Genomic DNA, 25,189 nt, shown 5'->3' with positions numbered 1-25,189 from the left:
GTCTCTCAAAGTTTTACTCCTTACACTGACTTTATCCTCACTTAACTTTCTGCAGACTTTGGGAGGAAATACATAGCTAGTATGCAAAAGGAGTTTTTATAAGCTCCACTTCAGAAAGCTTAATAAGTTGGTGTAAAATCCTCTTACAGGCAAGACTTTGAATCGTCTCCACTTTGTTTCCCTGTGACACTTTACTGAATAAACTTTACTGCTTTAAATAGTCTGAACAAGTTTGTTTTGCCCAAACGATTCACACAGCTGTTATATGCTGATGTTATTCAATTAAAGTAGAATTATGGAATAAATGAATCACCAGAGGCCCCAAGATACAAAATATAACTATATCTCCGTCTCCATCTGATGTTACTGTGATTTATAACCACTTTGTGGTATGTTCAATGTTGCAATGCAATACCTTTTTTCAAAAGCAAATTATGTCCCCAATGCAAAAGTTTCTCAACATCTGTTTTGTCTAAAGTTTGTCTGTTCAACTCACTTCAGTCATTTTCATTGCAGCAAAATTGGATTGTAAAGCAGACAGACTTACTAACACTGTCATAAAAACCTGTCATAAATGTTGCATCCAACAGACAGATGTGTTCATTTATTAATATGATAAAGTATCGGTACCTGGTGTCCGTGTATCAATACTCAAAATACTGCAGTACTATGCCACATTGACACCCCCCCCACACACACAACCCTAAAATCTGTTGATGTCATTCTGTTGAGTCCGTTCTTCTCCGTTCTCTCACGAGCTCTCCCAACTGTGCATTTTTCACATCTCATGGCTTCAACAGTGTTTCATGACCAGCTTAAGGAAAATAAACGAATTGCCTTTCAAAAAAAAGTCTTCTTGTTAACAAATCTTGTGAAAGTTACTGTTGTGTATTATAGTAAGCTCAGCAGTAGGAGTGACACAACTGAGCAAATGGTTGAAGAAACACAGGAAAAGCTCTTAAAATAGATTCTTGAACAAAATCCACTTTCCATCACTACTATTACTACAAGTTTTTGGCTGCAGCACTTAAAGCCTCGCACCTCTCCTTTGTGTTGTGCTCTCCGCTTTAATCATGTAAAACAAGCTATTTCTTACAATTAACCACCGTAAACATCTAACGTAACTTTATAGAAGATATAGATACAAAAAAACGCGGACAAGACACAGCAGTTTTTTAAATAAAATTTGTGAAAGGGGTCCCATCATTTCCTGGAAACAGTTTGAACGCAGCCAGGCGAATCTCAGACATGTCAGTGTAAATCTGCTTGGTTGGAAAAACAAAAAACAAATCAGGGGTAGAAATAGATGCTTTGTTTTCAGCTTATGCAACCAGTGGACCTGTTGGATGGAAGCCCGCATAATATTTTTGCAAGATGTTGTCTTTGTTTGACCGAATGAGACTTCTCTTCTGAAACTAGGAGTTCTCGAAGTCCATACGCTTTAGACCCAAACACAGTTCTTTAAGCATCACCTGCAGCCTGCTAAAGAGACTGCAGCGCAGACAGGTATGATAACAAAGAGCCTGGGATTTATAGTCCATGAAGATTAGTCTATATTTTGAAATAATCTAGAATTAGTCGGGAGCAAAACATAACTATACGAGTTGTTTAAAATCTTTATACAATAAATATTTTTTAGATCATATTGCATTATTATCTACACGTGTGAAATTTACTCGGATGCAGTTAAATATGCGAATGAGAAAAGGGTTGTGCTGTTGTAAGGTGTTGCTTTATTGTTCAGGTTTTGTTCCTTTTGGCTGCCTTGCTGAGGTTAGAGGGTAGGACTACTGAGAGTGCCGTCTGTCTGTTGTGAAGTGTGGACAGAATAATGTGCTTTTGTGAAGCACAGTAGATTGTGTTACTACCTCTTGGAGCAAAGTGAGACTCTCCTTGTATTTTGTCGACCTTCAGAGAACCGCGGTTTGACCGAACATTTGTCAAACATCTTTGCTCATTTTGTACTTCGTGAGAAAACATCTACTCTTGCTTTAGTTTTTCCAAAGCGAAGGTGTAGTTTCTCCTGCCGATGATGGGGTCTGGTGAGCCTGGCACACAGTATACACATCTCAGTCTCCTTTGTGAAGCTTTTACATACACTAATGACAGAATATAACCATAATTACTTATAACATTTGGAAATATACTTAAGATATAACTGTAGTTGCCTGGACTGACAAGGCTACTCTTAATGTTTTTTTTTTTTTTTTTTTTTTTTAGCAAGGAAGGAACACACACAACCTTTAACCACTCGTATTATCATAATGAGCAAAATGTTAGAATAACTTTAACTTTTGATTAATAACACATTGCGAGATGCATCGAGTCCAAACTATCTGCAAACAGAAGCTTTAGGTTACATTTAAATGTAGATTTTATGCAAAAGTCTTAAAAGAGTGTTTGAGGTAAATGCTATCTGGTAAATCAGTGGGTTTGACATGGTGTAATGTTAAGCAGCTGTTTATTTTTGTGCTCTAAAATACAATTACAGATTTGGCAGCAGTTTGTTTGTGCCTATTAATGTTAGTGTGCACAAATGCGTTATGCAACTTCAAAAGGAAAAAAGCTATGCGGTAAATTTCTCTGTCTTGGATTTTTGGTTTGTGAACACTTAGAGTAGTTGATCTGTCTTTGACGTGATATTTTCATGGCTCAGATCATATTTCTCTCTGTCAGCAGTTAAGACCTTTGGTCATTTTTTAGCTTTTACATTGTTTTTTTTAGAGTAATATATATCATGCATGTATGGACAGGAAATTAATGTACAAACGTCGATGCAACGAGGCATTTTTTCTATTCTAGGAAGGGCCTGCGTAATTGCTCATGGGAATGTGAACACATTATGTGTCCCACACATTATTATTTTTTTTGTTATGAAAATTCTGGGCTAGAAAAAGATCTGTGATCTGTAATTGAATCTAGACACTATGTCATTAATTGCATAATTAGATGTGATGTGTAGCAGGGGCTGAATCACATCAAAACATCAGTGTTGTCCACAGTCAAAGCACGCTTTATAAAGAGGACACTCCTGCAGGCTTCCAGACTGTGTGTGCCCTGAGGTAAACCCTGGTCTAGAAAGGGAATTTTAGAGTATGCGCTGCTGCTCAGCAGTTTGAGCAAGGCCCGCTGAGGCCAGCGGAGAGTGCCACCAAAAAGGAAAAGCTGGCTCAAAGCCACTGACGTCATCTGAGTAAATCTGCTTCAGTACTGCAGCCATAAAATGACTGCCAGCTACCGAATGCACTTTGGCCCTGTCAACCACCTTAGTTAGTGCAACACTGTTTTTTTTCTCCTCGTGCATACTTATGGAAGCCTTTGTTTAAGTCTACTTCCATTTTGCTGGAGTAGTAGCAGACGTTGCCCGTTCATTCAAAAGGAACAAGTTCTGTTTGAGCCTTTCTAGGTTTAAATAAGCAACAAATGACCCTTTGAAGTCATACCACTTTAATATTCCAGCCTTATAATGTTTACCATATGGCAATCTCAATCATTTGTTCTGGCAAAAGGCATTTAGACAGCATAATGTCTTAACCACTCATTATTGATGTGTAGTGCCTCAGAAGTTATTTAGAGGCTGAGACATGTACTTTTCCTCCTCGTCTTATTTGGAAAAAAAGAAAGAAAGTCATAAATGAGCTGCCTCATGGTTGCACACAGAGCAAAAGCAATATGTACTCCATGAATCATTTGATGAGTCAGTCTCTGTAACCACTATAAACATTTTCAGCTCTTAACCACAATGAAAGCAGGAAATCTCGGTTTCAACAACTTCCTTTCACAGTGCTGACCATAGTAGCGGTAGTGGTGTTCAGCTTCTCTGTAGTGAAAGGAAACCCATGGAGCAAAGGCACACTGTCACTTCATTTACTGAAACTGTGTAATTTGTGGCTTGTATTCAAATGTGGGTTATTTAGTCTCTCTGGCACCGTATTCCCCAGTCACTCCTTGTAATAAATTCCCGTAAGACCTTTCATCAATGGTCGCTGTATTGTTATCATGGCTGACACAGATCAGGCAGGCTGTCTCTGCCCTGAAGGTGCCCTGAATTCAGCAGAGGCACAGATAGACTGGAGGCTAAGCTCTCTACATTAATATGCAGGCTGTAGCCGGTAAATTAGTTTGGAATCTGAGCCAGGACACTGCAATGGAGAGTTGTGTTGTCCAAACTTTTTTTTCTCTCCGTTTAGTCTGTTGAATTGGACCAAATAGTGGACATTTTCAACACAGAGCTCTTGCTTTATAATTACATTATCAACACGGGTTAGCTGTTTTGTTAACAAACAGTACATCTCTCATGATCCCATTAGAGCTCATCTTGTCTTAAGGGGATAAAGATGGCAAGTCTATGTTTTGAGCCTATGAAAAGAACAACGTATTTGAATGTGTCTCCTGTATTTTGTCTTTGGGCTATCAGCCCCCAGCTCATTGATTGCTGTTGAAGGCATGACTCTCAAAACCATTCACAGTTGCAATAATTGCACATGGAAATAAAGGAGCATGTCATCTAAGGCAGCGGTGTGGGTCACTGATGTGTTTTGCAGTCCTGCCAACCTGGGTGCGTTTTGCATAGCAGGTACGCATTTTGACATCAAAGAACTGGTAAGATTTGTCACTCTAAAGTACAGAAAAAGATGGTGGGGCCTTTTGAGTTTAACCAGTTGTGCAGCGCTCGAGTCGAACTCGGCAAGTGGCATTAGTATTACGGCCCTGAACATTTAACCTGCTAAAAAGCAAATGAAGAAGAGTTTGACTAATAGTGCCAGATTTGTTCCATAACACTCTGTTAGTCTTCATGTTATCCCTCATGTTCCCCCGCCTCACTTCACCTGTCTGATTTCTCAAGTGAGGAAAGATCTTTGATCTGGGTGGGGGGTGGGGGGTGGGGGTTGGAAAGTTAAGTTTGATAATTGAATTCCCATAAGTTTAACATTACATACGTACTGAATTTGAGTTATAGGTTGCGTGTTCACCAGTCAGTTAAGTTACATTGTCCATAAGTCGCAGATTGTTAAACTTGACTTTTCGTAGTATTAAAAATGTTATTATTGCAGCTAAAGCCGTACTTGTACTGAGAGGATCAGAACATCAAACCCAGCTGAGTTAGTGCACATATGTCTGAGATGCCTAGAACACACTAGGCTCAAATGTAGATTTACATTTTTTTTATTCATTTTTTTATTAAATCTTTTACTGCTAGATTATATATTAAGCTACTATAAATGGGTCACTTTCCTTTCAGGTATGTGCTCAGTCAGAAATGATTTTTTTTCCATGAGGACATGCTTGCCGTCAGAATTCAATTCATTAAATGTTTTCTAGACGGCATGAATATGAGTCTGCTGTCCAAAATACGCTAAATAACAAATGTTATGTGTGTTTTTGCCTGTACAAATGTACATGAGGTGAATGTTTTTTTGGCATGCAGCGGAGGTACTTTGTGCCCTAATTAATAATAGGTGTGTTTTGGAAGTAACGTGAAATAAACCATCCACAGTGTAATTTCCAATTCCGTATAATATAATGCATATTATGCACCCTTAACATAACATTGAAATACTGCACCATTGACTTACGACCAGGTTGTTGTTAGTCAATTGCGCAATTGCTTTCTACTGCCTTAAGATAGCAATGCACCAGCAATACGTCTGACCACACCTCATTTCAAGACTAACTAGCCCATGGGTGCTCAGATCGGCACAGGTACATTTGCTATTTAAACGACATGGTTGCTGGATGGGAAAATGAGAACTGTATGTAATAAAATAGTAAAAAAAAAAACTTACGTTGTGCTTTGCACTGGGTGTAAGAGAGAGCCCTACACCTTCGTACTGCTGTTGAACCAGATGAAAGAAGAATTTGGCAGAATGTTTTTGGTTATGGTTTCAAACAAAATATTTTTGATTTAGCCTCACCTTAGTGTAGTGTATCATCACCAATAATTTCAGATATTTGTCCATTATTCCCTGAAGGTGCAAATAAATAGATACAAAATCCCCAGAACTTTACAATACACCAGTATAACATCAAATAAAGAAAAAACCTTTACCTGTTGGGTATCTTATCTATATTAATAGTGACAACATGTAAAAAAAAATATGGGTTTGTAAATATAATTTTACCCCCCCAAATATAAAAATATAAATGTCCTTTCTGGACAACACCTTTTAAGTCTTATGATGCTCATTTTGACAGGTGAGTCCTGTGTGGCAGGAGATTCTAAATGAAGAAAAACAAAAGAGGAAAAGATGGCAGCAGAGAAACAAGAAAGTGTAAAAGGGGATGACTGATGTCTAGAGAAGCAGGAAAAAGATATGAAAATCCATGTGAATTGGCAGCACCAAATGCAAATGGTGGCCTTCATGCTCATCACTGTGATTTGTTTTTTCATGCCCGTCCACACGCGTCCTGAATGAGCCAGCAGCCAGCCCTCGGCCTGCTCTGCTCTCATAACTGTCGGGAGATCCTTTATCTGACGGACCTTTATTTACAGCTTTAATTTCCTGAGCTTTATGTGTTCCGCTCACCCTCCATCCCACTGCGACATGGGCGTATGCTGTCTGGAATGCACTGCAAATTTTTGATAGGCAAATATCCATTGAGCTTTCATTACATTTTATGTTTGAATGGTAATTGTATTTTTTTTTTTTATATATTTGGATATTACTGACAGAGCAGGGATGCATCCTCACAAGGAGAGATTTTGTCTCTTTAGATTTACAGTCAATTTTTCCTCTGGCGTGAAAGTGGAAGACCTTTAGCCATGCCTCTTTTCTGGGCTGCCAACATATCTGATGTTGTCCAGATCGTATTGTTGCTGTTGTTGTTGTTACCTGTTTTTCAGTCTGAGGCAGGTAGAGAGGGCTGCTTTGACAGAACCTGTAAATCAATCTCAAACAAAGATTGATCCCACAGTGGCCTGATGGTTGCTGGGTAGTGGGATGTAGGCCTCAGATTTGAGAGAGATGATATCAGACAGATTCACGGCACTTAAGCCTGCCAGTTCAAAGAGGCATGAAATAAACACTAGGCCATTGCCAATAACAGAGGCAGCATAAGTAAGCTTTCTAGCCTCCCCAAGACCTTTGGAAATTGGTATTGCAAGCCTTATTTATTCATTTTTTGTGTGTCTGAATCCTGTAGATTTATTCATGAAACCTAAAGGAAAATCCAACGTAGGATCAATAGTTCATCCTAAATTTCGTGCATAGTTTAGTGACAAACAGTAGTCTGTTTTTTAAATGTTTTTTATATGACTGCTGATTAAAATATCCCCTACCATCAATCCCATTTGCTTTTCTTAAATGAAATTGCAGGAGGTTAGGGTTTGCTTTAAAAAATATTTTTTTCTTTAATGCAATTAAAGGTTTAATGTCAACAGCATGCACCTTTTTAATTTATTTTCATTTAATTTAAATAGTGGCTGCGTGAATGAACTCTACTTTGAGTCGTAAAGCTGTCTTTTTTGGTTAGTTTTGTTTTTGCGTTGTACATCTCAAGGTCCTCAAAGACTTCATTCCATAAACATGCCTTTCTTGAGGTAAATCATTTGTGCTTAGTGACAGAAAAGGGAATTTCACTAATGTCTGTCATTGTAAATGTTCATAGTTAGTTGCATGTTGCTTAAAATGGAATAATTTTGACATTACTGTTATAATTATGCAAAGGTCAGAATATGTCTTTACTAAACACTAAAAAATGTTGAGTTTTGAATCACGTGGTAATTATAGTTTTACACACAGTGGCCTTAGCTACTCTGGGCCATTATGGGGTGCACAAAAGTCATTCACAGAATCATTATTGCACCCTCTGAGATAACGGCACAAAAGAACTCCACATGGAAAATTACATTTGAGACCTCTCATCTGCTATTTCATTACCTTGCTCTGTCTGATGGGTGAAATGGGTTCTCTTAATTTAAGGAGCTGGATTCCATCTTGGTGAGTGGTTTATGTAATCTCACAGTAAGTGTAATTTCCCATAATTCCATGTCACACCTACTACTCTGCTTAGCTACCACATTCACTTATTGCATTGTGGGCCATCTTTACCCCGCATCTCACAAATAAGACCATTTCTATGGTGTACACCCTGCAAAGACAGAAGTATGCAATTATCCGTAAGCCACAAGTGTTTCTATGGGTGACATTCATACCTTCTTTTGACAAATGTAATTAGCCTGCAGATTCTAAAGCACCAGGAGACTGTCTTCATTGACAACTGCCAGGTTATTCACATGGTTCACACAGCAAAAGCATCCCGTTAATGCAAAGAAACTAATCCATGGGGATGACTTCTATCCAGTATTATTTCAGAGGACAAGGTTTACAGATACATTATAACAAGTTTAACAGTTTAATAGATCAATGTGTATGTTAGTTTTCTGATGACTCATCCGCATTCACATCTACTGTACACGCATGAATAATCCTACCTCACATCCTTTTTCTCCTTCAATGCAACATGTTCTTCATTTTTCTGCCATTTGTTTTTGTTTTCAGGGTTTTTCATATCAAAAGAGCTAAATGTACAAAATGAATTAATGAACACTTTGAACAATAAGATACCTTGTACTTGCTATAGAGCAGTGTCTTACAGATCCACACTACAGTGTAAGGGAATTCTAAAAGTGGCAGCATTTTCTGCAATATATAGCTTTAATTCAGGCTTAGTGTAGGTTAACAAATGCAGCATATCAATATATATTTGCTCAGACTATATCATTTATTACCTATTTTGATTTTTTTTTTCTCCTAACATCTCAGAATGGAAAAAACATTCCATTATTTATGATGCATTTAATGACACTAAAAACATGACCTGGCAGCAGAGTGACATTAACTTTTGTGTTATTAAGACATTAGCTTAATGTGTTGTCAAATCATATGAAGGAATCGCATTAATTGGAACATATTTTAATGATAATATATGTTTGTCGCTTTACATAACCTTTAGTTGAAGCCCATAAAGTTTCCATCATGTTGCTGATAAGTTAAAATTATATAATGTTTGTTTATTGTTACAAGAAATGGTTAAATCCATTAATTAATTATTTATGGGTGCTAAATTGTTGCATTAGCCTGCACTCATGTTTTATTCATGTTCATATAAATTATTAGTTTGCACATTCTCCAAACATCTGTCATTTACAGCCACCAAGCGAAAGTCAAAGTAGATTTTCTTGTTAAAAAACTGATAGCAGTGCGAATCTTCTGTTGTATTCTGAGAGAGTTTAAGAAAAAGATTCCAATGAAGATACAGCACACTGGCAGACAAGAAACATTACTCGGATGACAAAGGAGCAGGTACAAAAATATATAATTATAAATACTGGGAAAGAAAACCTGAGAAAATCTTTTGGCATCTTCAGGGTTTGTTCTGAACATAAAAAGTAAGGACCAGTTTGTGAATGTAGGTTTTTAAAACTTTTTAAAATTGCAGGAAATGTGTCTAGTTAAAATTTGCATAAAGCCTATGCTAGTAGTTCTGGATGATGTCATGGAGCGTGTACGTGCCTGTTTAGTGCAGCACACAGCTGGTTAGCTCTTGGCCAAAATATTAAAATGATTATTATCAACTTTTAATAACTTTCTAGAGTGTGGGATGGAATTTGAAAGTGAGTTTATCCTTTGTTGCCATTTGGTTTGGTTATTTGTGTTGGTTGACTTTGTTTCATTTTCCCTCAGGTAGTATCTTCTATGCAGAAGACACATTTGATTACATATTAGAGAAATGCCCTCAATAGAAACACTGTTGGTGGGGTAATTTCTGTAGAAAGGAAGTTTGTCTGCTTTGCAATTTCAGCACCTTCAATATATTTGCTTTTTAATTCTGTTCTTCTCTAGGTTTTTATAAAACATATCCACATGTGACAGCAACTTCAAGCTTTTCACTCTGTCTTCTCAGGTGTCTTACTTAAGTGTAATTCTCTCACTGACTCAGATTTTGGCTGCGACAAGTAATCAGATGATACAAACCCTTCACAGCTTTGTATTGTAAATGCCACAGATTGTCAGGATTCTTATATTTGCACATTTTGAAAACACTTTTTTTTTTTTAATCATCAATAGTTGATTCAATGCCGTTATAGTTATTCAAAAATATTTCCTGGGGCGATGTTGTGAGGAAAAGGAAATGCAGAGGAGGAAAACATCAGTGTGTATGAATTAATCTGGCATGCCACAAAGGCACTAAAGACACTTAAAATATGTGCAAACCATGTTTGTCAACTTATGGAAAAAAGAGCATTAGGCTTGGAGTTTATCTGGGGTTGGTTTGACAAAGGTGTGTGACTCAGTTTGTGCCTTTACAAAGTTGTAAATATGGTTTTATAGGACTAAACATTATAAGGCTCCACTAAAATCAAGCTTTACAAATATTACAAATTTTATGTTTGGACTTAATGAGGAGAAACAAACATTTTCTTCTGGATTTTATTTTGCTCTGAAAATGGCAGCTGGATGTGATTTATAAGCAGCGATCATTGGTTGGTTGGGATGTGAGGAGCACATCCAGAAAGCGTCGCTGCAATGAAATGGGACCGTTACCCCTCCCTCATCAGTTTGTGCGTTGGTTCTGCAGAGTCAGCAGTCACCACACAAAAACGGAATTCAGTAAAAGCTCTCTCTGCTCTCTGGGAGTTTTTTTCCCCAACAGCTTGCTCCCATCCCCCCGTTCCCCCTCATGAACTGACATGCTGGAAGAAACATATGCTACTATTCCCACTTCCTGACAGCTTGTGCTGCTTGAATAGGATCTTGCTCATGGAGGAAGCAGTTGTCTGGAAAGACTGGAGAGATTAAGTACGGACAGAAGACTCAGTGAATTGTTAGTAAACGAAGTAAAACATGAAAGTATTTTTGATTGTGAATCAGAGTAAAGGCAGTAACAGATAGTTGGCACAAACTCGAGATTTCTGTATATTGAAAGTTCAGTCTGTTTCCCTGCTTGGTCTAAAAAAGTAAAAAGGCACTCTAATATATAGTAGACATATTACTTTGATCGCATGTTGGCAAACTGGAAGACAATGTCACTTAATTTGACACCAGATGTGAGGACAAATCCTCTCATACAGTGTACTCCATATGTGTGGATACTGGGTTCATTCAGCCACATAATGAAATAGAAATGCTTGACTGACCATACAGCCCAATATACAGTCATCTACTTAATATGTTTTTCTGAAAGCCTAGACAAGAATCCTAAAGGAAAATTTCAGCCTGCACAGTGTGACTGAGGTAAAAGCACTTACAATGCAAACGGCGGCATTGATCTAAAAATGCAGCTGAAACAGGTCTGGTTTATACAACCTGTCATAGTCATTCCTCTTCACCGATTGGTCAAATGAGAACTCTTCCAACCCATTGATCCCTTACACACTTGTTCCCTTACGTATTCATCTTGTTGATTGTTTACAGAATTTACCTTTCAGAAAATGAAGTCAATTCAACCATGCTTTTGTGTTCAGGTGTTGTGCCTTTTTTTTTAACCCATGATTAAGAAAATTTTGTCTAGCACGCTTCATATGGACTAGTTTGTTTGAGCTGTTTTTCACTTCCTTGCCACAACACTTCAAAGTGTTAATGCATCTGGAACATGTGAATTCCAAGAGAAAACTCTGACATCCGTCTAATTCTTTCTTCTATGATGGACATTTGTTCCCTTGTGAAGCAAGCGTCAAAAGTCCACAGAAAGAGCTTCATCCACTTTGACCAGGTTTTGTCTGTTTCTGGACTTTATCCTCCGCTTGAGCCACAGTCTATCATACAAATCATAAAAATATAAAGTCAGCTTCTTCAAGATAACTGATCCATATGCTCAATACAGGACCTATGAAGTCAATCACTCTTTTAAAATCTCCTGAAGTCCAGGGTCAAACCCTGTTGCTAATGCAACTATATGCAGAGTGCTTTAATTGATAAGGACTAAACAGTGAATACTGAACACAATGCTGTCCAATCTTATTTGAAGGCATACGTGTCCCACTGGTGCCATGATTAGTCACATCTGCCCATTCATGATCTTGAGTGTCATATTAATTTGGATGATATGTGGTATTATCTGTGTTATGGGAGACCATGTTTATGTTACTTGATGCTGTCTTTCCATAGGAATACAGCCTTCAGTTCTTTTAACCAGGAGCCTGATGGTCCTGTTTGTAGTGAGGAGTGAGATGAGTCTTCCTTCAGATGGAGTGAGCAGCTTGGCTCTGGCTCCTCTGCAATTCTTGAGTGTCTGATTTCTTTATGCCGTCATAGCGTGCTGGCTGTGGCTGACTGGTGACGTGAGCGCTACAGATTAGTAGCCGCAATGCTTTTTTTTCCCCTTTCATTTGTGCTCTTCACAATCACAGAGTTATACACATGTAAATGGAAGCTGCCAATTACAACCACTGTCTTCCAGCTGGCAAGTGAAGACTTCAAGTCGAAGTGCCTTTTAGCAAAGGCACTTTGCCTTGATGCAGCAGTGGTAATGAGGCATGCCGATTCGTTTTCCTTCCAGAAATCAAGCTAGCAGCCTTATTGTCAATTCTGATTTGGTGTAAAAATACATGAAGCAAAAAGAAACTACACAGGTGCTGAATAAGGTCAGAAAAATGTATTTGACAATGCAAATCTAAAACCAGAGATTTTACATAAAGGTCCAGTGTGCCCTTTGGTAATCCTGATGCAAAAATGTAAAACTGAGAAGTGTTTTGTGGACTCACCTCATCTTTAAGACATGGGGTACGTCTCCCATCACAGTCTGAAGGAAAGTTTTAAATGTAACCATTTAGACTGCCACTTTATTTATGAAGAAGGAAGTCTATGAGGGAAGAGGTTTAAACCAATAACATCCATTGTAAATCAAGTCAACAACATTCTTGGCAATGTCCAAGCTTGTTTGGCTGCTTCAGCTCCGTATTGTGCTCTCAACTAACAGTGTGTATCGTGTTGTATTTTTGGAAGCAGACCTCTGTTGTTCTGTCGTGGTGACAATTGGGCTGTGTTTGTTTATTTGGGAATTCCAGGTCTCTCCCTAGTCTGCTCCAGGCTTCAGCTTGGAGAGCCCAACCGCCACGATTGATCCCAGCAGCTGGAGCGGCAGCGAAAGCCCTGCCGAGGACATGGAGAGGATGAGCGACTCGGCAGACAAGCCTGTAGACAATGATGCCGAGGGGGTGTGGAGCCCTGACATTGAACAGAGCTTCCAGGAGGCCCTGGCTATCTATCCTCCTTGTGGCCGCAGGAAGATCATCCTCTCAGATGAGGGAAAGATGTATGGTGAGTACAGATGTGTGTGTGTGTGTGTGTGAGTTTTAACCTAAGCCTAACCTGTAGGAGTGCATGTTTTTCTATTAGGCGGAAAACTGAAAGAGTTTAAAGGACCAATTCAACATTATGGGGAACGTGCGTCTTTGCTTTCTTGAGAACTGCTTCAGAATATTGAGACTACTCATGTGTCTTTAAATAAGAAGCCAGTGTCATTGATTTATTAGCTTAGCTTTGCATAAAGATGGAAGGTGGGGAAACGCCAAGCCTGACTTTGTCCAAAGGTAAAATATGCCTACCGGCACGTCTGAAGCTCTGTGATTAACGTGCTATATATCATTTGATCAAGCTGTTTAAGGAAATTAACCCTAAAAGTGACAAGTTGTATATAGTGCGGTTGTGTGTGACCATTCCTTGACCTCCAGGAAGTAACTGCTCCTGCCCAAGAAATAGATCTGCTCATAACTCTTCTTAAGAACACTAACAGTTGGTTGTTTTGACAGAAACTAGCAGACAAGTTTCACATTTAATGGCAAAAATAAGCCAGTAAGGGTATTTCCAAAATTTTGCACTTTTCCATTACAAAGGAAAACATGCATCAATACATGGCAGTGCTGAGTAATGTAATATTGTAAGACTGTGATAGAGCCCCCACTCTGGTTCACAGAAGTGCAAGTTTATAAGTAAAGCAGCATGAACTATTAGACAGTAGCAGATGGTACTGCGGCTGCCACCAGCTGTGCCCCCTCTCCTCCCTCCACTTCCCCCCATTCCTGGCTGGGTGATGTCATGGAAAGAGGGAATATTTTCTCTCTGTGGTGTTGGACCGTCTCACAGCCTGTCAGTGTCAAGTGAAAGCAGAAAGCCCCTCAGAGCATTGCTTGCAGCTGTCATGTGACCTCTCCAGCCAAACAAAATGTAAATTCTAGGAGTTGTAGTGGAACCCCTCAGTTGCCACTACAAAGACAGGAGCTCAGACAACAAGACTCTTCCCACTGTCTCCTCCTCCAATTTCCCTGTCCTCTTACAGAGCGAAGCAGCAAGAGAAGCCGCCCCTCAGCTGCGGATTAAAGCATGAAAATTTGTTTTCGTCTGGAGTTACAAATGAGCAATACTAAGTGCAGGTCTAGCTTCTACTCAGCGGACATCTTTCATATGATGCAAATGTTCAGCTTTCTGGTAGACTGTGACATTAAAGATTTTCATTTTAATATGCTCTTTATAACAAGTTATTGAGAAAATTCAGTGTGACTCACACTTGTTGATGAACATACACTGCATTAAATACCAAACTCCAAGACCTTACATGTACGTTGCTTCTCTTTCAAATCTGTACGGCAGAATTGACGTTCGTCCTACCAGATGTGCTCCGTATCTGGTTACAGATGTCTCGCCAGTAGCATAATCCTTGGCCTGTGTCCTCCTCTTACTGAGTGATAACTATTAGACACAGAAGTAAAATGTTTTTCATGCATCTTCATGTGTAGAAACTAAAAGAATATGCATGGTTACATGTTGTTGGATTATGGCAGACAGAGCTAAATAGCTCTGTTCAGTTGTTGGAGAAACCTGTTGATTTTTGAATGATTTTTGAGATTGAAGGCAGAATTGTTGATGCAGTACTCTTTCTTAGCATACCAGAGATTAGTGGGACTATGTGACGGACTGTTATTGGCCTTATGTATGACGTGCTTTTTCTTGGGACAGTACTTGTTGGTTAGCCCTGCAACTGTTGCTGCATTTCAGTGCCAATCTCATCATGAGCTGTGACAATTCCCCAAAAGCAGGAAGGTGCCATGGATCTGCCTTAAAGACAAAAAGAAACCATGTTTCAATTTGAATAGATTGGGTCAGCTCATTATTACAATGCAGTGTTTACTGGATATCAAATTAGACAAGGAATGATCAAATAAATTTGATGATACTTGTATATATATAGTATTCATGTACAGTGAAAATATTTGGGCACTTAGGTATTTAGCACTGATAATGCTGACGTGTAGGCATCAGGAGAATCTAACAGGGCATTGCTGATTCTGACATTCACTCTGAAGTTACAAATGTTTTGAGGCCATATTGCATAAATCATAGCCAGCATGACCATAGCTGTAAGAAGCGCCCAGTTTAATTAAAATGAAAATGAAGTCAGTGTTGAGAATCTTATCAACTTGGAATTCTATTCTTTTTCTTATTCCTCTGACATATTTATGAGCAAATGTTACAAGTACGTACTGATGTTGCATTTCACTTTAATGACTATTTCATTGTAAAATATATTTTTTTTTGCAAGGCATTTATGATTTTGGAAAAATGTTTATTTCAATTCTTACCGTCATAGATTTAAGTATTTTGCTTCATCTAAGCCACCGTGTGTTGCAGGTGAACCCATGGCCATAGGTTTGGTTTTCACTTTGAATGTGTGTGCATAAAAAAATTTCCTTTCCAATGAGTATTCAAATGTTCATTCAGTATGTATTTGCATGTATAACTTACCCACAAAACACATTCAAGATACACATTCATGTATCTTCTGATTTTAAGCAGCTATTTTACATTTTATTTAATTGATATAATATTCGGGCTAAAACTATTAATTTAAAACTATATACGATAGGTTTTCATGATAAATGTCAGATGAAAATAACCTGTAGATGATGTGTTACTTTCTTTGAACCATCTGATTGCTGTAAATCATCTTCAAACCAAACATGAGTTTCTGAAGCTCAGTTCTTTCAGAGGCAACACAACTCAACAGTTTTCTTGACAAATAAAAACACGCCTTAAAGATCAAATTTAAAAATGATTTAAATGGACTAATGTCTTCAATGTTTGAAATATTTGAAATGTGATACTTCAAACTGTTGTTCACTCATCAGATTCAGATGCTGCTATTTCTGGTGCAGCGAGCCAACAGTGCATAGTACGACTGGTCAAGTATTGCCCATACCTGACTTTTTCACTATTCATCATAAAAGCATCATGATAGCTCTGCAGAAAACACACACACCTGCCAGTTCTGCATCGACTGCTAACACTGATATGATCTTTTGAGACTGGTGAAAATATTGATTGGGATAATTTCCCAGCACTTTGACATGTCCCTACTGTCTATACCCAAATTTATGCCTGTGGCTGAACCAATATAAATCTCACACTTAGCCTATTCACTATGGGGTACAGGATGTAAAGGATGTATTGTTTTTAGAAGGCAGCTTTCCTATTTAGAGAACTCTACTATTTACACTCAACTGGAAAAATGAAATCCAAACCCAAACACCTTACAAATAATGTGCATGCGATTTATGGAGAATGCCTCAGATTTTCATTTGTGCAGTGCTCCTTGCTAACAATGCACCTCTTTGGAATGCCATCAGAGATGATAAGTGACCGATGAAGTGGTCCTCTATGTTGCTAGAAAAGATTGATTTGCCTTAAACATACAGTGATTTGTCTTTTTAAGAGTGGAAGGGTTCAGCTTAGGCACGGTGAGGCTGATATAGCGCTGGTACTGAAGTCCACAGGGTTTTATAAGAGACGCCACACAAAACCTCTCATGGCATCTGAGATGAAAGCTGGCCACAAGAAGACAGGTATTTTGTAGTTGAGGGACCCTGGGGACGGCATAGTGTTCCATACACAGAGCTCATCACAAGAGGAGCCGCCCTGAGTGCCCTTAAGCCCTTTGTTATCCTGGGGTAGAGTGCGGTTAATTAGCAACAGTCTCTATAGCAACTGTGTTGCGGTACAAAACAATTTCTAATTTCTGCTTCTTAGCTTATTGTGGTGTTTACCTGAAGTGTTTTGGATGTGCTGAGATCAGTGTTGGCTGGCGCTGTGCCCATTCTCTGAGGGTAATTGTGGCTGCAATGGAAGAGGCTACCTCTGGACTGCATCGCCGCTGCTTGCCAGGGCCCCAGAGTTTACTTAAGAGAAGATTTTAAAAAGTAAAAGGGAAATGGAGGGCACTGGCCCCTAACCAAAGACCTAAGACTCCACACTTGCATAATTCACCTGCTGTGCTGAGCTGCATTCATTTATCCCAGAAATAGAGTTGATAAATGAAACAACACGCTTCACTCAAATTGTATGTTTATTCATTGAGTTATGTATTTGTACGACCCAGCAAGCAAATGGCATTGGTGCATTTTTCTCAGTTACTGTTGAAAGAAATGGAAGAACTGAATTTTATTCAATCTACTGACAAATAAATGTGCAAATATATACCCTAGTTATAGGCTATACAAGGCGTATTTTTGCATCTGAGGAAGCAAGGCCACCAGTTGTACATGATGTGTTAGCTTAAAAGATGGAGACATAATTATCTACCTTGGAAATTGAAAGTACTTTTTAGGCCTGTGCAGCTAACTGGATGTGATAAACAATAGCAGTGAAGATGTTGTTTTTATTGTGAAAATATCAAACATAGTAAACAACATGACCGTGGTCCATATTATTCCCATTGTAAGTGGACTGCTGGACACTATGCCTCCATCTGCACGTGTCTTTTGATGTAAAGCTTTTTTGTCCCCATTCTGCTGTTTGCTCTGCCATCTCTGCAATGATCCAGCCCAGACCCCTCCTGTGGGAACTAAGTGGCACTTGGTTTGCAGAGATGCCAAGGATGAGTTAGATATAATGAGCAGACCTGGCTTGCCCCCGATGGCCCAGCACTGTGCTCCTCTGGGGCTCGTCTCATCGGGCCGAGCATGCTCTGAGACAGAGCGAGCGGACCTAATCCTCCCTGCTGGGCAGATAATGAGGAATTCTGGGATCAGCTCAGGCTCCCTGAGTCACCTGCATTCACTCAGAATGGAGTGTGAGGAACTTCATTGCAGGAGAGGCATCACACACCTTCAGAATAATCCCTCATTTGTTCCCCTGCCATTGTCAGTGTAAGACTACCATGTTTTCACACACGTGGTAGTGGAAAAAAGTCCAATTATTTTATGTCTCCCTCAAAAGGAATAACTGTTGAAAGTGTAAATAGTATTGATGCAGTATGATGGGGAAAGGAAGAAGTAATTTTGGGATTCAAGAAGATTCTAGTTTTTAAGGTTGGGTTGTGACAAACTGGTTATTTATTCATGATGGGTCACCGTGTATACTTCTTTCAGCCTGACGGGAAGCAAACATGCAACTACTGCTGATGCACATGCTTCACCAAGCACAAATCAACCTGTGTTTTGACTCTTCTATTAAACACCATCTACTCAACAGGTGTTTACAGAGTTTCAGTTGTTATTGATGTTAATTCAGTATTGATGTGACTGACTATTTTAAAATGAGAAGAAAGAGACCAAGAGACTGCGAGTGAGAAACTGAAACTAAAACTAAACTAAAATGTGTTGTGTAATTTGTGTTAGCCTGACATTTCACAGTGATGTGTATGGGCATCATTGTAGTAGACTTTGAGAGGATGTCTCATAGGATTGACCTGTATGGATTGAAAACATTTCCAGCAGAGAGCGTTATACAGTCCACGAGGGATGACAGGTCTATCAAATTGTTATCCTGTCACTCCAACGGTGTGAAATACTCTTTAATGTGGACTGATGCATGTATTCATTGTTGAAAGGCACCCACAACAGTTAACTTGTGTAATTCAAGCCTGTTTTCATGTGATTTTTAATTTTTTTTTATCTCTCTTTCAATAAGCCTTTGCTGATGGTCTTTCTGCACATCTTGTTTTGGACAGTGAATGAGGTGCACACATGGCTGTAGTGCCCAGTAGACACCAGTCACTGTTTGGATAACAGATGACAGCAACATCTAGATTACAGACGATTATAGTCCAAGTTTATTTCACTGTGCATTATTTATGTTTATATTTATTATTTTATCTTTACCTTATCATCCATTTTGGTCTCTGTGGCTCTGAGAATGTACAATTAATCAGACTCGGCCCCAAAAATGAATCTAGATTTCAAGCTCTCCTGTTGCTGAGCAGCAGAATTGATTTTGAAGTGCATATTATTTCATGGCAGTCTGTTCAGGGGCAGATTTCAGCTCCAACTCGTGTCTTATGTTGTGGTGACCAAGCATAACATGTTGTGACTTGTGTGAGATTCCAGTCTCCTGCCCACAGCCTGGTGTTGGCGGGGGTTCATGCCTCACCAGACAGTGGTGATAGAGGAAATCAAGGTGTTGGCAACAATGACGCTGACCAGAGTGTAAGGAGATGTAACTAAAGGTATTGATAGCTGACTCTCTGAGACAGACATTTTATATTTTGTTTTGCATATTGGATCTGCTGTGTTCATATTTATCAATTGCACAAATACAACGCAACATTATTTTAAAAAGAGCTTTAAGCTTAAACTAAGAGTTGATACACCACCTATATCTCTTTCATAATCACATGGTGTACATCTACAGCCATCTGTAGATTTGTCACAGTTTTTCAGTGCAGAACATTAATCCCAATAGATTTTTGATTTGTATTGCATGCATTCATTCCCAGATCTACATTGGGAAGAGGTTAAACAATTTGAGTCGTGAGACTGTGTTTGAGATTTTCTGATTGTCCATTGAAGTGTTTGGGATGAATGGTTTGATAGCAGGCTGTGGCTCTGTGCCTGCCTGAATCAGGAGTACATGGGGTGTGTCCCTGCTCTGAGGTCTATGTGAGGCCCTCTGAGCCAGGCTGCTGGTTTCAGGTTGCATGTTCCCAATTGGCTGCTTTTGTTTGACTAAAACACAGGGAGACTCTGAGCTTCTTAAAGATGCAGTGTCACTTGTTTGTCCTCTCTTCAAGAATAAAATGATCTGTTTCATGCTGATTACATCATATACCATTGATGAAACACTTTTATTCTGATGAGATCATCTCATACTGATGGGACCATTTTGTGTAATCAACATATGAATGGAATCTGAATGCCACTGTAATGCTCTCATCCAGAGTACAGGGACTACACTCCAGTGCTAACACAGACTGTCATCTCTTTCTTTTCTGTTAGTGGAATGGAGGAAGGTCTCTTAGCACTGAACAGCATCCCAGAAAACAAAGAAAGACTGTAGCCATGGCTATTAAATTATCATACTTAATACTGTGTTATGATTTGACCCTAATATCATACATGATCAACCCTTGTAACATAACAGGAAGAGGATGTTTATAATGCTTTAAATATATGAATTATTTTCATATAGACTGTTTGGTACCTTTTCTCCAAACTTGCTTTCAATTATAACTTTCAGTCAAGACTCCCCCAGCTTGTGGTCATGAAAAGAACGTGAAACAAAGGACTCATCTTGTCCACGTAGTTTGACTTCTCGTTCATACATATTGGTCACAGCCAACATGTCTTCCTTTGTGCTCAGATGCTGAATTGATCCTGAGAGATTGAAAATATTGATTTGACTCAGTGTCTTACTTTGTTGTGGAGGGCGGGAGGGGGGCAGTGCACCTTCCTCGCTGTTAGCGCCATGTTCACACATTGGACTTGCCACACAGCCAGTTCCTCGGGAGACTCATAATTACAGCCGTCCTTTCAGATTAGTACAGCAGCCTGTCCAACTGTGGCTTCACTCCCATGTCATTTATTTCATCCTTTTCCCTCTCCTGAGAGGAAGACCTCAACACAATGACCAGGCCAGCCTCTACAATAATGTATGTGATGATAAACACAGTGGCTCCTAATTGATAGAGTGATTCAGACAAGGGTTGGCTGTGCAAATTGGTCCCCTGTGAGTATACTGCACAGGACTAGCAGGTCTCAGATCTGGCCCTGTTTGAGAGGCTGTGAGAGAGGAAATAGAATAGGCTGGACCTGCTGAGTGATAAAGAGGCTGTCTTTACGTCTGAATACAGGCACAGTTCAGCAAAGGTTGGCTGCTGTAATCCCCTCAGTGTCTCCAGGAAGGCTCAGGTTAGTGACCTGCTGCTTTGTGATGTCTTGTAAGATTTTGAGAGAACACCTCACCTTTAATCCCCCACTGCTCAGCTAACACATTAGCTCAAACGCTCCTGACCCAGCCCCTGCAATATAGCCTTTTATCCAGCTCAATAAGGTCATTTGAAGTTAAGTATTGATTTCTTTTGGTGTCCAGAGAAAAATGGATTTTTAAAGAGCTGTTAATTATAGTTACACAGTGCATTATATAGAGAACATTTTCATGACTGGATTTTGAAGTCCTGGCTGATACTCTGAATCATCAATTTAGTTTAAAGTCTCAACATTTGTAATGGTTGTCAGCAGAGCTTCATGTGTTGATGAAAACAGATAGCAAATTAATATATGAGAGTGACTTAAATATCTAGTGAAGAGACACAAAATTACAGATCTGCATGGAGCAATGAAGAGACTGTAACCTTCTTAAAATTAAAACAAAATTAACATATACACCCTGCTTTTTACATTGTTTTCATTTGCTCATATTTTTTATGGAGCTCTTTTATTATATAATTCTGTCAAACCTTCTTCTGCTGTAGTTTAATGGTACAGACAGCAGAATTAGCGCCACCAACTGTTTATGACAGTGTACACAACTTACATTTGCACATAGTAACAATAGTGAAAAGATCTGATGCATTTATTTGAAAGGTTTTATTTGACAACTTCCTGGAAATTAATTCTAATTTTGCATTAAATTTGGATGGAAACTTGTGCAGTTAAACAGAGGGACTTATCAAATGAATTTACAGCAGCTGATCAGATTCATGCTCTGTTGAACTGTTTCATCTGAGCACAGATAGAAGATGATGCAATTAAAACATCTCTCGGTTTACCCAAGAATATATTTATAGTTTTTTAACCAGTTCAGTTTTATCAGGCTAAAAGACATTGACCTTCTGTGCAAATAAAAGCATAATAATATAAAGAACAAAGGCCCTCAAGAGTAGAACAAATGTCATCATCAAAAGTACAAAATAGAAAAACCCTTTTAGTGTTTTGCCTCTATGTCTTAAAGCAATTCTCAGGCTTTGAAGTAAATGAGCTGGTCTTAATTGTAGGCTTTCTTATCATTCACATCCCTGCTTTTCTTGTCTAAATGAGGACTGAATAGAGTTCTTTCCTGTGGATATACGAGGAACACCCATGTACATGTGGGACTAGAACTGAAAGAGCATGTAAGAGTTTTGTGACATTTAAATATGGCTATGTGTAAATTGAGTGTGTGAAAATATTGCCATAATAATCACCTTCCACTGAATCAAGAAAAGTGTAAAATTCTCACGAGTTAAAAGCCAAAGTACAATGAAAATACATCACAATACTACACATATAAAAAATGATATTTATGTGTGTACGGAAGGTCCTGATATTTACGCATTTAGCAGCTGAAACATGCATGCAGAGTCATTTTATGAGAAGATAAAGTTTAAAGCTCTCTATTTTACCTCGCAGGCATTAGGCTGGTTTATCTCTGTGTGTGTGAGTGTGTGAGAGGAGGAGGGATTGCTATTGTGTCTCAGAGAATAGCAGTAGTGTTTGTGATCATCATGGTGTCACGCCTGGCCTTGAAGTCTTTCTTATGGACCCACACTTCTAGTGAGAGGGCCCAACAATACAGCAAGTTAAAGCACTTGTAACAAGCAGCTGGTGGACTGGAGTCAGATGTTACCATCCACAGACATTATATTTTCACTTCCGCAAGAGATTTCGCTGCTAAAAGGTTTTGAATACTCAAAATCTCCAACCTGGAATAATACCAAACAGACAGAAAAGACCTGTAAATGTTGCTGCAACACCCTCCTCAGGAAACACCTGCAGGGTCTGGCCAGCTGCTGACATTTTATATTTACTTGTAATTGTTTAAGCTTACATAACTGACATATTGTGTTCAGGATTCATTCCTGAGATTATTCATCACACAGGTTGTCAGCATGGTCTTTGAGCTCTCAGCCAGGGCGAGCATAATGCTAAACTGATAGCATGCTGTTTTCCCTCCAAAAAGGGCACTGTCCATTTCTCTTTGAAGCCAAAAGTCACAGGTTCTCCTTCTCTTGGCAACTGTGTTTTCCCATTGATATTTCAAGTAAAAGGCTTCCTGCCTCCTATTCCCAAAACCTGAGACGAATGCCTTCATATTGTTGGTTTAGTGTATTGTGATGCTAATGTCTGCCTGAGACCCTTGAGTCATCTATCACGGATGACAGGAAAGCTCGGGCCATTGTGTTGGCCCAGCACACCACACACCACTACACACCACTACACACACGCACACACGCGCACACACACACACACAACTAGGTACTGGTCTACACAACGATGCGACATAAGAAACCAAATACAAAGTTTTGTACCAACAACTACATAAAATATTTAAAAATTATCTTCACAAGGAAAATTCCTTTAGTTTGGAAGTTGTTTTTTTTTAACAGTTGAAGTTATTAAATTAGGCTTTCAACTAAAAATTATTTTCAATTGTTTATTTTACAGTCACGATTAATAACTTTTCTTTAAATAGTGGCAAAATTAAAAAAAACAAAAAACCTACAAAAAATAATAACAAATCTAAGAACCTTTTTGAAAAATCCACTATTTCAAGTTTGGAGAGCTCAAGGTAACATTGGTGCATCACTGACTGTGAACAACAGACAAAAACTCAACAACAATCAATTTGCAATTATGTTAAAGAGAGAAAAGCACAAAATCCCAACTTTTAAGACATTGTATTTTTCTTGCTCCCATTTGATTAATTGAATATTTCAGCTGTTTATTATTTATTGGTTGTTTACTTTAGATCAAGTATTATTCAGTATTAAGGGATGTATCGTAAGGCTGCAGCTCATCTATTTTTGTCAGTGATAAAGTACTTCCCTTGCAAAAATTTATTTTTTTGCAAGGACAAGGTGATGTCATCATATGTTTTGTTTTGTCCAACCTTCGGTCTAAAATCCTCAATTCTCCCTTTCGAGCTGGAGCCACTGAATGTTTTTGTGTGAAAAAAGTAGTTATGATACGACAATGCCATTAAGTATTAAGTTTCTGTTGAACAACTAATTCAATAATCAATCATTGGAACTCTAATATACCAAAACATTGAAAGAGAGAAGGGAAGGTTTCTTTTCCAAAACATTAAATAACAAAAGGTAGCCAGAGGTCATAGCACAGTGAGAGATGCGGCTGTTACAACCTGCTATTAGAATCATGCCTTTTTTATTTCCAGCCTGTAGCACTGATTTAAGGACAGTTTGATAATAATGTAATATGTCTTAATTAAAAGATGAGGATTGAATAAATGGTTAATATGCTGGTCACCATGTTGCTCTATGTTCTGTGAGGTTGCCCTATCAAATGGTAGAAGCCACACACACGTAGGCAATCTGCCGACTGATTCTCAGCCAGGCCCGGCGCTGTCTCATGGCAGAGTGCTGGGCCAGATGTGACTGTGGTTGTGCCTGCATTAGAGGGAAAAAGTCTGCTTACAGGAAATGGATGCTTTTAAAAAGAGGAAAGAAAAAAACAACCTGAAGCAGAGCAGTAAACTATTGTCCGTGCTACTCAAAGGACGTAACCAAACCAGTTAAACAGTTTAATATGCCATTACTTAAATTAGCTCCTGTATTTATGTTACACAGGTTCATAAAGAATTTGATACTCATAAAGGCTTTGATACTGTATTCAATGGCAAACCTTTGTTTTCTTGCCAGTTGAGATTTAGTATGCTTATGTTTATCCCTGTACATTTACAGGAAAGATGATAAGCCATGAAACATTCATATATGGTATGGATATGGCTGGTAATTCAGTTTTATTTTATGTTTTATACATTTTGTTGACCCTGTTTTTATACACAATAAAAAAACATTTTTGGGATCACCCTCTTGGGATTTAAACACTGCTTGAGGACCATATGTTCTATCACCAAAAATGATTTTAAAACTAGGGTTATGGAGGGAGTACATTTGTCAGACTGTATCTGTTGACTGTAAGATCATTGTAATAATCTCCATGATAAATTTGAGCAAACCCAAGATGTCTGAAAAAAAT

General features: G+C 38.6%; 1 protein-coding gene across 5 annotated transcripts in view; it reads left to right on the top strand.

The window, feature by feature from the left end:
- tead1b (TEA domain family member 1b) overlaps positions 1-25,189 on the top strand; it is a 47,784-nt gene that overhangs the window by 1,329 nt on the left and 21,266 nt on the right. For all 5 annotated transcript variants that reach the window (XM_069693449.1, XM_069693448.1, XM_069693447.1 and 2 more), the window contains exon 3: positions 13,010-13,262. In XM_069693449.1, the coding sequence (XP_069549550.1) occupies positions 13,106-13,262 (157 nt within the window). In that variant the 5' untranslated portion in view covers positions 13,010-13,105. The remainder of the gene's footprint in view (positions 1-13,009; positions 13,263-25,189) is intronic.

This window comes from Brachyistius frenatus, unplaced genomic scaffold (assembly GCF_029030835.1).
Source record: "Brachyistius frenatus isolate BFR_SWC_R1_liver_20210118 unplaced genomic scaffold, ASM2903083v1 Contig_15, whole genome shotgun sequence".
Lineage (NCBI taxonomy): Eukaryota > Metazoa > Chordata > Actinopteri > Embiotocidae > Brachyistius > Brachyistius frenatus.
The sequence above is the reverse complement of the archived record's forward strand: the minus strand, read 5'-3'. Positions and strand labels throughout refer to the sequence as shown.